Source organism: Stegostoma tigrinum, chromosome 37 (genome assembly GCF_030684315.1).
Source record: "Stegostoma tigrinum isolate sSteTig4 chromosome 37, sSteTig4.hap1, whole genome shotgun sequence".
Taxonomy (NCBI): Eukaryota; Metazoa; Chordata; class Chondrichthyes; order Orectolobiformes; family Stegostomatidae; genus Stegostoma; species Stegostoma tigrinum.
In genome coordinates, this window is record NC_081390.1 from 7,540,887 (window position 1) to 7,555,146 (window position 14,260).

A 14,260-nucleotide genomic window follows, 5' to 3' on the forward strand; every position below is an offset into this window, starting at 1 on the left:
TGGCCGATCCGCCTAGCCTGCACATCCTTGGACTGTGGGAGGAAACCGGGGTACCCGGAGGAAACCCATGCAGACACGGGGAGAATGTGCAAACTCCACACAAGGCAGGTACCCGACGCTGGAATCGAACCGGGGTCCCTGGTGCTGTGAGGCTGCAGTGCCGCCCAGTAACAACACACGAGGCCAAGGAGCCTCACAGTTCCTTTATCACGAATGACCGGACCATCAAACTCAATGTCCAGGAACCTCACCGTTTAATACCAGCGGCTCACACAGAAAGAACTCAAAATCTCTCCGAAACCACCAACCTCGTGCACCACGTGGGGCGATGGCGCGCCGTGTACTTATACGCTTGCGCAGCCTTCAGTTTCCTTTGCATGTGGTCTGAGGGTGGAGAGGCTGTTGTGCGTCTGCGCCAACTCCTGCCTCAATGAAGGGATAGGGAACGTGGAAGACGCCGTGCGCTTGCGCAAGTGACGGCAACGCTTACGGCTTGGCTTGCGGCTATAGTACGGCGCATGCGTCCTGTTGGTTGGGTATGGTTGCTGGGCAAAAGGCCAGGAGTCCTAACAGCTCTTTTTCCTCATTCTTGGGGGCGGGGGTGGCGGTGGAATTAGGGATTAAACACATTATTCGGAGAAGCAGCGATTTTCACTCACTTGGTTTTGAGCATTTCTGTATTATGCCTCGTTATCCCGCTTTCCTCCCAGTTCCGACCCTCTTAGCCTTTCGCTCATGATTAGATCCTGTCTCTCATCAGTTGCCATGACTTCTCCCGGTTGCAGTTTGAAAGCAGCACCAGTGATTGATAATAAAACATTTAGTGCAAGTGTAAGATTTTTATTGTCATTTTTTGTCTTTCAATGCTCAGTTGGAATATTTTGCAAAGAGAAATCTCCGTAGTCAGATGTCAAAATGCCTAACAGGAATGCCCTTTTATCTTTTACAGAATTTATAAATATCTATTTCCCTCTTTAACAAACGGGACATTTTTAACCGGCGAAATAACGGAAGATTTCATGGCGCAATGTAAGCACAAATGACTGAAGTCTCAAATCCATTGAAAGTTTAATCGCGGTAGGTTCAGTTGAGAAATTAGATTGTTTCTATTTCAAGAACATAAACGATTGGTGTTGGGTGAGAGGCAGAGAATGACAGACAGTGAGTCCTGAATCTCATTTAGAGACACAGAATGGCCTTCTGCGCTGCACCAATTCTGTGATGTCTAGTAGACGTAAAGCTCCTGAATCCAAGTGAGTTTGTTTTCGTCTAACCCCCTTCTCTCCTCTCCTCCCAGTTATGTTTCAGATTGAGTAGCAAAACGCAGTAAAGTCACCGGAGGTGTCAATCATCTGGCGTCATGGCATAGCCAAGAGCCCCAGGCTTAAAGTGCTCCTGCCTCCCCGAGCCTAATTGATAACAGGGATCGTTATCTCTAGCGAACAGCTCACCGAAAACAAAAAAAAAGTGGATTACCTTTATATCCGTACTCTTCATCACCATCGCCTCCCCACCCCCGCCCCCCGCCTCGCACTCTGTCAGTCGCAACAGGGGTGTGTTTTTGTATGTGGGAGGAAACCTTTTTTCTCTTTGCAATCCCTACCGTGCGAGAATTGAAAGCAGAAGTTTGTCCGGTGCTTTGCTTTCATTTTGCTTTTATTCATTAACAAACAATATGAACTATCTTTATTTATTTTCTTTTATCCCACTGTTACTAGGATGCAGGCTTCATGCAGCAGGGGCAGAAGGTAGGATTTCGCAAACTTAGCATTCTTTGTCCTCTGCGATTAAAATGCATTGGATTTATTTTCTCTGTATAAAAACTCCAGTTGTCTCGAAAGTGCGGAGCAGTTGTAATCTTCAAAGTGTAAGGTGATAAACAATGCAGTTTTATCCGCACCGTAATGTTGATCCTTTGATTGCTGCGAAAATATTGATACAAAATACTAATTTTGCAACAAAAAAGGAGCATCAGTACTATGCCTTTTTCGCCTGCAGATCGGCTTTCGAGGAGGTTTGTCGATTATGGGCTGATTGTACCGCTCAGCACGGATGATCAGGGTCGCTACATATCGCACATTGTATCGGCTGTCGACACAGAGCTACGTTCTGGCCGGCGATTTGCACGGAGCGCCCGCTATCAGGGGAGAGGAGAAGCCGATTTATACTTCAATGTCACGGTTTTTGGGAATGAGTTGCACTTACGCTTGAAGCACAACGCCAGGCTGGTTGCTCCCGGGGCCGAAGTTGAGTGGCAGGAGGATTTCAGGGACTTCTTCACTGAACCCATCCACCGAGACTGTGTATTTTCTGGGGATATTACTGACATGCCAGGGGCCACTGTGGCGATTAGCAATTGCGATGGCTTGGTGAGTATGGAGAAATAACTTCTAAGATTGTTAATCCTCAGGGTGCACTTGAGAAGGTTGTGTGCAGACTGCATGGGGAGATGTGTAAGTTTCCACAACGGGAGTAAGTAATATCAGTGTACCCATGTCGAAACTTGTTTAAATTACGTGAAAAATTCAGGTTAAATTTCGTATGTGGTTGACTGCAGTATATCTGTATGATTGGCATGTGTTTTGGAAGTTGGTCGTTTATTGCATATAATACAGTGTAATAATGTAAATTGTTTTCAAATGACTAAACACGACGAAATATTGAAACCAAGTGATTCACTGAAAAGACAAGACTTTAGAGCCGTGTTTATTTACCAATGTGCACAATTTGACATTATGGTACCGTGCTGTGGGCGTACATAGCAAGGCGTTGTGGAACAGAAGCCCTATACAGAACCAGTGCGAGCGGTATTCAAGATTCAGAGTTTGAGTTTTCCGCCTTTCTTTGTGTTGAGCTGATTGGTGAGATGTTCGGGTGATTTAGATGTTGACCTCCTTTCCGGGTTGGAGTTTACTATGTCGGCGTGAGGGAGAGAAGGAGCATCATTTTAATAAATCTCGACAGGAGATCAGCTTCTGGCAAAAGTTGTTTATACATTGATTGGTAGGGTTTAATTTAATGTGTGAGTTTGGACTTAGAATATGTGTTGCCGTAAACGATAAGGAGTTTGTATTGGTTAGTGCGTTGTTGAATCATGTTGGTTGTATCCTGTTCATTCCTCATCTTGCTTGAGGTATATTTATTAAAACCATGTAATGATTGAGCTCACGTGTTACGCCTCGGTTGAACGGCGATAAATGTGCTATAACCATTTCACGGTAGGGCGAGAACTACACCAAGGGTGAGTTGGAGAATGTGAATTCACTGCAGCTTAACACTTCATGCAAGTAGCAACATCGAGATTGGACGCCTGCGCTGCGGAGCCGCCTTTCGGGCTGTTTGTTTCACGAACGAGCGGAAAGCAAAGAACCGTTTGAAAATGAAGATGTTGATGTAATGTCTCAAGTTATGTTCATTTGAGGGTTTTAAATTTAGAACTCCAATTTTAGCCAGGACCTAAAGGAGACCATAAATTATGGTAATGACGGGGCACAAGTTGGAGGACTGGGAAAAAAACATTATCAATCACTGGTCGATTGTCTGTAGATGAAACTTAACGTTGTCTACCTGTAACCATACAAATAAAACTTAAACGATAGTATAAAAATGCTTGCATCAATTATACATTGTATGAATATTACTCAGAAATTAGATTGGATAACTTACAAGAGCTATAAATCACTGAAATTGCATGCCATTGAGATGCTTATTCTGTCTCAGTTTTTGTCATTTTCATGTTCTATATTTAACACAGGAAGAATTGTTTTTTTCTTACATAGGGTTATAAGTGTGAGATTTGGTTCACAATCTTGGGTAAACTGCATGCCAGAATTAATATGAATGAAATAGTGGCCCAAGTTCCCCATGGAAATAAAGTATTTGCTCCCTCAATTGGCCTATGTTTCAAGCTTTAATTGTGCCAATGTTTTCTTGAGCACTTTGCACTATGGCCACTTTCATTCTATCTCTCCAACCTCGGCAAATACTTTCTGAATAGTTTATTAACCTCTCGTTTCTGTTTCCACAGCTTCACAAAACCTGATCCTTTTGGAACCCCATATCTTCTCTCTATCCCCCAAGGCTTTTTTATTTCCCTCCTTGAATCTCTTCAGGTGAAATCTTACTATTATGCCAACAGGTTATGGTCTGGTCCACATCTACTGCATGAATTCTTGTGCTGTTTCAATATGTCTAAAGGTGTGATCAGTTTAGTCACTCATCAGCTCTCAAGGTGACAAAGAAGTGCACCATTATCTCTGATTTATGCTTAAACTAGGTGCAGATCCTCTACAGCTTTCATCTTGCACTGAAATAAAAATTGAAAATACCAGGGAGAGAAAGAAACTTAATGCTTCACATCCAATAAGACTCTTTGGTACTAAATTTGCATCTCTGCTCTTTCTGACAGCCTGTCAGGGAGCTTCTGATTTGGTTTCCGTCTCTGCCTTTACTAATTGAAGCATTCCAGTCTCCCGTGACCACCAAAAAGTAGTTTCCCTTCTCCTTTTCTATCATTCCTCCAGTTTCTGATACTCTGCCTCCACTTTTTCATCAAGGTGCTCTGATGTGGGCATGTACAATACTATTCTATCAAAAATGAGTGAATCATTACAGAGCACCACCTTTGGCAGCATCCACCACGTTGATCAATTCTCATCCTGCACGAATTCATTTCCTTCACAGCATTATAATAAACTCTTTGAATCTGATCACCACCTGCTAAAATTACTTTTGTATATTTACTTTCAACATTTTCAGCAAAGAAGCAGATGCTTCCGAGGATGATTTAGGACCTAATCTTCTAGAGTGTGAAATATTAAATATTATAAAAGAATTGGAGCCAAGAAAAGCAGACAGATCTGATGGAATCCCTGTAAAAATACTGAAAGCGCTTTGGAAAGGAGGAAATAAGAGAATAATTAAACTTGTATAAGGACACGTGCAAAAAAAAGCCAGAATAATTTCGGAGGTGCCCTGTGGTCCTGTTAGAGAAGGAGACAAATACTATGAAATGTGAAGACCATTATGCCATAACTTGGATTGCACATGCATCTGAGGTAAAACTAAAGCTCCCAGCCTATTGATTGGAAGCAGAACAAGCCACTATGTTGTCTATGATCAGTTTGATTTTAGTTAATGTTGAATATGAGTCTCCGGCAGTGATGTCAGACATGCAAGCCATATATCCTAAAGATTGACAGGATCAGATCAAACTGCATGTTTCTTCTGCTGTTTCCAACAAGCAAGGTACTGATTTCACCCAGTCAGCCCATGTTTACAAAACGTTCAGCAGTGTCCAACATGAGATGTACTTCTATAATTGGAAAACATTTGCTAGATGAAAGAATTATGCTCACACTTGATTTAAAATTCCATTGGGCTTGCCGTGAAGTCCACTTGCTAGTCCACAGTCTACTGGGAACTAAATGTATTAATATGCATGTTCTTTGCAGGCAAACCAACCAATACACCTGTTTCAGCTCTACAAAGTAGGTGAGAGCTATTGAGCAGGGCTTTTATAACATTTAATTTTCAGCGCTATGCATTGCCCACTTAGAATCAACAGGCTGTGGTTTAAAGTTCAAACAAAACTATATTGCATTAATTGGTGCATTCTCCATTGCAAGGCTTCCACTAATCAGAAGTTGCTGGAAAAGCTGAGCAGGTCTGCTGGCATGTGTGAAGTGAAAATCAGTGTTAATGTTTTGGGTCCATGACCCTTCCTCAGGACTGGACCTGAAACATTAACTCTGATTTTCTCTTCACAGATGCTGCCAGATCTGCTGAGCTTTTCAAGGAACTTCAGTTTTTGTTCCTGATTTACAGCCTCTGCAGTTCTTGGTTTTTCTACTAATAGAACACGCTTGGCAAACACTCATTCAGTCATAATATAAACATTGGCTTGCACCTACATTGGTATACTTTAAATTGTCCTGATGTGCCTTTTTTTCAGCAATACTTAGGTGAAAGATGAACTCAGAGCATGTATGGGGACATAACTGTGGTAGCTGCTGTGGCTGAGGGAGGGATAGCACAGGTAGCTCAATGTTTCGGGTTTTTGATCCTACAGGGAGGATAGAAAGGGAGGAGGGCCAGTGGCCTTTTTGATTAAGGAAAACATTACTGCTGTACTTTACAAGTATCTCCTTTAAGGGTTTGTCCAGTGAAGCTATATGGGTTGAACTCGGAGGTAAAGGATGACCGCCTTGATTGTACCATAGGCTGCCCCAATAACCAGAGTGAAATTCAGGAACAAATATGTAGAGATCTCCGATATATATGTAGGAATAATAGGATTGTAATAGGAGATTTTAAGTTAGATTGGAACTGCCATATTGTTAAGGGCTTGGATGGTGAGGAATTTGTTAAATGTGTTCAAGAAAATATTCTTTTATCAATAGGTAGATGTACCTATTGGAGAAAAAGCAGCACTTGACTTTCTCTTGGGGAAATAAGGCAGGCAAGTGTCTGAAGTGTTAGTGGGGGAGCGCTTTGGGACCAATGTTCATAATTCTTTTATTTTTAAAATAGTTATGGAGAAGGATAGGCATTGTATAAAAGTTAAAACTTATAATTAGCAATAGGCAGATTTTGATGGCATGAGGCAAGCACTTTAAAGAGTTAATAGGAACACAGTCTACTCCAAAGTAAAAGGATGAGTGGCAAGCTGGGCGACTTTCACATGTGAGATAACTACAGTTCAGTGGTATCATGTTCTTGTTAAAATGAAGAGCAAGTCTGGTAAGAGAAGAAACAATGGATGAATAAAGTTATTTAAGCTCTGGTCAAGAATAAGAAGGAGGCATACTGGGTATAGACAATTGGGATCAAATGAATCTCTTGAAGAGTATAAGGGGTGTTTGGAGCATTCCTATTTGGGGAAATCAGATAAGCAGAGAGGATGTCAGATAACCTTGGCCAATAAGGTTAAGGATAATGCAGAGAAATCCTATAAGTACATTAAGAGCAAAAGTGCAACTGTGAAGAGATTGGGGCCCCTTAAAATCAATGAGGTTGTCCTCATGTGGAGCCACAGGTGATGGGAGAGATACTAAATGAACATTTCATCTCCGTTTTTACTGTGGAGAAAGAATTGTAGGCTAGGGAACCCGTAAATAAATATTGATGCCTTGAAAACAGTCTGCATTACAAAAGAGGAAGTGCTGGAGGCCTTTTTTTTAAAAAAAACATAAAAGGTGGATAAATCTCCAGGATCTGATCTCATATATCTCAGGACATTGTAGAAAGTGAGAGGAAATGGTGGGGCTCCCAGCAGAAATATTTATATCATCTACAGCCACAGATGAGGTGCTGGAAGACTGGAGGGTGGCTAATGTTGTGCCTTTATTTACGAAAGATTTGTAAGGAGAAGCCTGGGAACTGAAGACTTGAGAGTTTGACATCAGTGGTGGATAAGTTGATGGAGAGGATTGCATGCATTTGGAGGAACAAGGACTGATTAGGGATGGGCAGCACGGCTCAGTGCGAGAGAAATCATGTCTCTCAAACTTAATGGAATTTTTTTTTCTTTGAAGACTTAACCAAACCGATTGGGGCAGAGTGGTAGAGGTTGTCTACTTGGATTTTAGTAAAGCCTTTGACAAGGTTCTGCATGGTAGACTATTTAGTAAAGTTAGATCACATGAGATTCAGGGTGAGCTAGCTAATTGGATACAAAATTGCCTTGACAGTCGGAGACAGACGGTGTTAGTGTAGGTTTGTATTTTGGACTGGAGGCCCGTGACCATCTGTGTTCCACAGGAATTGGTGCTGAGCGTACTTCTGTAATTTGTATAAATGATTTGGGTGAGAATCTAGGAGGCAAGGTTAGTAAGTTTGTGGATGTCTGCGAAATTGGTGGCATTGTCAACTGTACAGAAGGGTATCTAAGCTTACAAAGGGATATTGATAAATTGGGCCAGCAGGCTGAGAAATGGCAGATAGTTTAATTTGGATAAATGGGAGGTATTGCATATAGGCAAAACAAACTAAGGCAGGACTTTGTACAAGTAATGGTAGGACTCTGGATAGTGCTGTCGGGCAGAGAAATCTAGAAGTTCAGGTACATTTTTCTTTTCAAAGTTGCATGACATATAGACAGGGGTGATTTAGCACACTTGGCTTATTGCTCAGACCATTTAGTATAGGAGCTGGGGTGTTGAAGTTGCACAAAACATTGGTGAGACCACTTTTTGGAGTACTGTGTGCAGTTCTGGTCACCTTGCTATAGGAAAGGTATTATTAAATCTGAGGACTCGGAAAAGATATATCGTGATGTTTCCGGGAATGGAGGTTTGAGCTGGAAGGATTGGTTGGGACTTCTTTCACCGGAACATAAGAGGTTGAGAGGTGATCTTATTAGAGGTCTATAAAATCATGAGGGACTTAGATAAGATGAATAGTAAAGGTCTTTTCCCTAGGATGGGTGATTTCAAAGTTAGGGGGCTTATTTTAAAGGTGAGCTGAGAAAGATTTGTGAGAGATTGAAAGGACAACTTTTTCTGACAAGGGTGGTTCATGTGTGGAATGCACTGCCAGAGAAAGTGCTAGATTCAGGTACAGTTACAACATTTAAAAAGATATTTGGATAGGTATGTGAGTAAGAAAGGTTTAGAGGGATGTTACATTATTTGGAATACTTGGTTGGCATAGATGAGTTGGACTGAAGAAGCTGATTGTGATACCATGAACAGTGAAGCCGAAAGTAAAGATGGCGTACTTAGATGAAGTGTAAGAAAGCTGTCAACAATCTCTGTTGCTCTTTATCAATGGCTACTGCATGTGTGTTAAAGGATGCACTGGATATAATTTAGTAAGTTGCAGAAGTAGGTGGTCAGTTGAAGATACTGAAGTTTCAACATACCAAAGTGCCCAATGCAGCAGAACTTTTACAAGTACTAATTGAATGAACCTCTGACAGCTTACAAAATGAAAATAAATGTTAAAAGCTCCCAAAGTAACAAAGTTTGGAAGAAATAATTGTTGGAAAATAGTGGCGATGATAAATAGTCAAGAGCCAGAACAGCTATCATTTAAGTAGCATCTTGCCATTAGGTGGTTGTCATAAAGAAATCTAAGCTGGCAGAGCGATGATACAAAGGTATTCTCCAAACAATTGCTTCATGGAAAAAGGAGTAAAAGTCTTAATGGTCTGAGCTGCTATTTAGAATGTCTTGTTTTCTGGTGTTGAAATGTAGCTTCTTGTGATGTCTCTTACTTAACATGCAGAATTAAATAAATGAGCTACTATACTTTCAAGGATGTATGATACATATTTTAGAGTCAATAAAGATTTACCAAACCACCACTGCACTGAATTGTTACATTTAGTAGGATCTACATTTTTCTTTGATCTGCATTGAGATCTGTATCTTTCCTGAAAACTGATTAATTTTTCCTTTGGTGTGCCGTATATGTCCTCAAAGTTTTGTTTGAAATCTGCCCAGTAGTTTTTCAGAAATTGTTTACAAACAGGTCAACAAATAGGCAGAAACATTACATCCACCACTGAAAGTGAACAGAAGTAATGAGATAGTTCACACCACGCATTAATCCTAACTGTCATCTTACTGAAGTTTTAAGAAGTGGCTGCAGAGACTGTGAATGCACTGCTTTTCACCTTCCATAAATTCCTCGGGACTTGAGAGATCTCTGGATTGGAGGGTAGCCATTCTAATGTTGCGTTTCAAGAGAGGAGGGAGATAAAACTGGGAAGTCCCTGGCATCAGTAGCAAGGAAGTGTTTGAATTTACGCTCCGAAATGTACTATCAGAGAACTTGGAAAACAATGTTATTAGGTAGAGCCAACATAGCTGTTTTGGAAGGAAAATTGTTTGACGTGCATTTTACAACAGCATGGGCAGCACGGTGGCTCAGTGGTTAGCACTGCTGCTTCAGTGCTGGGGACCCAGGTTTGATTCCACCCTGCAGCAACTGTCCGTGTGGAGTTTGCACATTCTCCAGGTGCTGCACTTTCCTCCCACAGTTCAAAGATGCGCAGGTTGAGTGCATTCGCCATGGGACAATGTAGGGTTACAGAGATAGGATAGCAGAATGGGTCTGGGGTGGTATGCAGTTCAGAAGGTCTGTGTAGACTTGATGGGCTGAATGGCCTGCTGCCACACTGTAGGGATTCTACAATCTAAATCTATGATCAACAATCAATATTTTTGAGATTGTGGCAGAAAGCCACTAAGTGAAAATCTACTTATATTTTCAGAAGACATGTGTCATGGTCGACTGTTTTGAGTATAAGACAATTCTGCACAGGAGAAGACAAAGCCCATTCAGCCTCAAGTCTGCTCTGTCATTCAATGAGATGATGGCTGACCTGGTGCCCTCAACTCTACTTTCTTGTCTTTCCCCATAACACCTGATTCCCTTCCTGATTTAAAAATCTCCCTTGAAGCTACTTAATGGTCCAGCTTCAACAGCCCTCTCGTAAAGAATTCTGCAAATACACAGGCTCCTGAACAAGAAATTCTTCATCTTTGTCTTAAATGTGCAACTCTTATTCTGAGATTGTCGTAGACTCTACTGCAAGGGGAAACAACGCTTCCGCGTCTACCCTGTCAAGTTCTTCTAAGAATCTTGTATGATTCAATAAAGTTACCTCCCTTATTCTTTTTTTCAATATGGACAAGCCTAATCTACTCAAACTGTCCTTGTAAGTCAGTCCCTCCATACCTGGTATTAGCCTCGTGAACTTCTCTGGACTGCCTCTAATGCCAGGTACATCCTGCCCAGAACTGTTCATAGCATTCCAGCCATGTCCAAGCTTTAAATAATTTTTCCGCCATCTTGTATGGATCCTTACATGATTCGAAGTTTGTGATGAGTTTGACATGCAGATTCTCCCTTTACATCTACAGAAATATTATAATGGGGAGTGTTCAGAAAAGATTTACGAGGATGTTGCTAAGATTGGAAGGTTTGAGTTATAAAGGTAGACTGGGACTTTTTTGACTGGAGTGTAAGATGTTGAGAGGAGACCTTTATAGAGGTTTATAAAATTCATGAGGGGCATAGATAAGGTGAATTACAACAGTTTTTACCCTACAGTGGGGAGTTCAAAATGAGGGAGCATATTTTTAAGGTTAGAAGAGAGATTTGAAAAGGATATGAGGGGCAATATTTTTCCACGGGGTGATTTGAGTGTGGAATAAGCTGCCGGAGGAAGTGGTAGATGCAGGTACAGTTACAACATGTAAGACATTTTGGATAAGTACATGGAGAGGTTTGGAGGGATATGGACCAAATGCAGGCAAGTGGGACTGGTTTAGTTTGGGCACATGGTGTGGATGAGTTGGACCGAATGGTCTGTTTCCATGCTGTGTGAATCTATGACTCTTAAATAACAGATCACGTGTGGAGAGAACTCTCAAAATATACTAAACTAAGCTTTGCTGCTTGCCTCTGAGCTGGTTGGTTGCAGTGTTTTCCCAAGAGACTACAGAAATTTATAAGGCTTATATTTGGGGTTTCTTTCTATTTCTGTACTGACTACCTTGAAGCTGTTTTGCCTCCAGCAGTTCCAATAGAAAATCTACTTTGAGTTTCTTTTAATTACAGAGCATAAGAAGACAGCACAAGAGTACCATGTCTGTGCCAATCATGAAGCTATTCTAAAATAATTCCATCTGCCTGCACGTGGTCAGTTTCTCTGTTTCTTGGCTAGCCAAGTGTCTAAGTGCCTTTTAAATGTTGCTATCAACATCTGCTTCTGCCATCTTACCTTGCAGTGTGTTCCAGGCACCTACCCTCTTTTTATTTTTAACAAAAACATACTTTCCTCACAGGTCTCATTTAAACTTTCCCCCTCTCACCTTAAACTCATGTTCCCGGGTATTTCCACCCAAGGAAAGAGATTCTAACTGTCCAACCCTATCTGTGCCCTTCAATTTTGTATACTTCTTTCAGGTCACCCATTAGTGCGTGATGCACTCGCAAAAGCAATGCACATTTGTCCAACCTTTCCTTATAGCTAATACATTGCAATTCAGGCAACATCCTGAGTAGCCTCTTCTGCACCCTCTCCAATTTTCCAACCAAGAACATGGTTTATTCATCTAAGATTGATTGATTTTTCTGGAGCCCATCATGATAGAGAACCTCTTGTTTGCAATTTTGACTGGTATTAAATTCTTATGAATTTTGGATGCCTATGTTAGAAACATTCCAGAGCTTTGTTGTGGCATCTGTATGAGACCTGGGAATCTATTATACAGCAGTGTTAGAAGGATGCTGCCTGGTAGAATTTGACTTTAATCTTCAGCTGAATGCCATGTGGCTTCCAAACATTATGAAAGATCCTCTTGAGGCAGTTCCTCCATGCCTGGTATCAGCCTATTGAACCTTCTCTGGACTGTCTTTAATGCCAATATATCTTTCCAATGGTAGACAGAACTTGCTTTCTGGATACATGTACGCATATTTTCATCAATAGTCGTATTCCTAGAGAAAACACCATCAAGGCATGAGAAGTTTTTAACAACCTTGAGACTGATGCTTTCGAAGGTGAGGCATTCTATACACAAGTTGTAAAGCTACCATGTATATGCAGCAAGCAATTAGGAAGGCAAATGGTATGTTGGTCTTTACAGTAAGAGTTGAAGTACAAGAGTGAGAAAGTCTTGTTGCTATTATGCAGGGCTTTGAGATCGTACTTGGAGTACAGTTTTGGTCTCCTTACAAAGGAAGGATGTTTTTACTTTAGGGTGAAACAAAGATTGAGTTGATTCCTAGAATGAGTGTTGTTCTATGTAGAAAGATTGAGACTACAATGGACCTCTGTTCTGTAGAGTTGATGAGTTTTTGGTGAAATAGAAGAATAATTCTTGGAGGATTTGGCAGGCTAATTTGAGAGGCTGACTCACCTTGCAGCAAAGTTTTTAGATCAAGGGATGATGGTCACAGGAAAAGGAGATCGCTATTTAATGCTAAGGTAAGAAATTTCCTTACTAAGCGGGATACTCTATTCCAGAGAACTAGAGTTCAGAGATAATAGGAATTGCAGATGCTGGAGAATCCAGGATAAGGTCTGGAGCTGGATGAACACAGCAGGCCAAACAGCATCTCAGGAGCAGGAAGGCTGACGTTTCAGGCCTAGGCCCTTCATCAGAAAGGTCTAGGCCTGAAACACCAGCTTGCCTGCTGTGTTCATCCAGCTTCATGCCTTGTTAACTACTGGAGTTCACTCTGAGTATGCAGTGAGTCTTAACTTTATGTTGCCCTATTTTTAAGTCATTTTGATTTAATGTCTTGTTTTTAATGGAGCGATATTCTTACTTAGCATTTTGGATGTAAATTTTAAACTTATCTTTATTTTAAAAGTATATTTTATAAGTAGAGTGACTTACAAATGTACAGTAATGCAGAGTATAATGCTTTTTTTTCTGATGGGAAAGGTTCTCTAGAGTTTAGCTGAAGTGTTTACATTAGCTGTGATGAGCAAATTTGTTCTGCTAAATGTTGCTCATTCGAAGTTGTATGTTTCCAGAATGCAATGATAATGTTAAGTCAGGAATTACTGTCTTAAAATCGGCATGAAGATCATCATGGATGTGGGGTCAGGCAGAAAAGTGACAAGTTTTTAAAAGTTTTTGCTTTGATCTTGCTGAATTCTGGAGCAGGCTTAGGGTCATGTTTCCTAACCCCATTCCTATGTTGTATTATTGGCTGCATTCTGTTGTGGTTAGAATGTTGAGGTGAACTTTGAGGTGTTTAAAATCACAAAAGGAGCAGTCAGAAGATATTTCCTTAGTATAGAAATGCAAAACAAAGGAACACCAGTCTCTCTGGGCGCTGCAGGAGGTAATACATTTTCACTCAAGTTGCAGAACCATGGAAGTCTCATTTTCCAAAAGGCTGGGGCTCCTGAGCATTTACAATTTTCAAGATTAAGATCAACTGATTCTTGTTGAGTAGTGTGTAGTGTTATTTATTGACTAGGATCTAAGTAAATGGTGTAACAAACTTGAGGGGCTGGATGGCCTTCTCTTGTTAGTGTAGCACAATCATGAATAGTAAGTTTACAATACAGGTTGTAGTTTTCATTTTGGCTGTACAATTTTTGCGAACATATATCTAATATACGAACCAACATAAACATTAAACAGGGACTTGCCCAGCTAAACTGCAAGCCTCTAAAAAGTAAGTACATGTTAACTATTTCAGGGCCACTGATTTTTCACGGTAAAGTTAAATGCTCATTGGGTCTTATTCCTTTTCCTATTATAAGCTGCTTTCTCCTTAAAACGCA

At 40.9% G+C, this 14,260-nt stretch overlaps 1 protein-coding gene across 3 annotated transcripts in view; it reads left to right on the forward strand.

Annotated features, from left to right (window-relative positions):
* Positions 1 to 1,420: 1,420 nt before the first annotated feature.
* LOC125467530 (A disintegrin and metalloproteinase with thrombospondin motifs 3) overlaps positions 1,421 to 14,260 on the forward strand; it is a 178,850-nt gene continuing 166,010 nt past the window's right edge. For 2 of the 3 annotated variants that reach the window (XM_048563528.2, XM_048563529.2), the window contains exons 1-2: positions 1,422 to 1,748; positions 1,999 to 2,369. In XM_048563528.2, coding sequence (XP_048419485.2) covers positions 1,676 to 1,748; positions 1,999 to 2,369 — 444 coding nt within the window. In that variant the 5' untranslated portion in view covers positions 1,422 to 1,675. Of the gene's footprint in view, positions 1,749 to 1,998; positions 2,370 to 14,260 lie in introns of all 3 variants that reach the window. The other variant, XM_048563530.2, reaches the window with a different exon arrangement.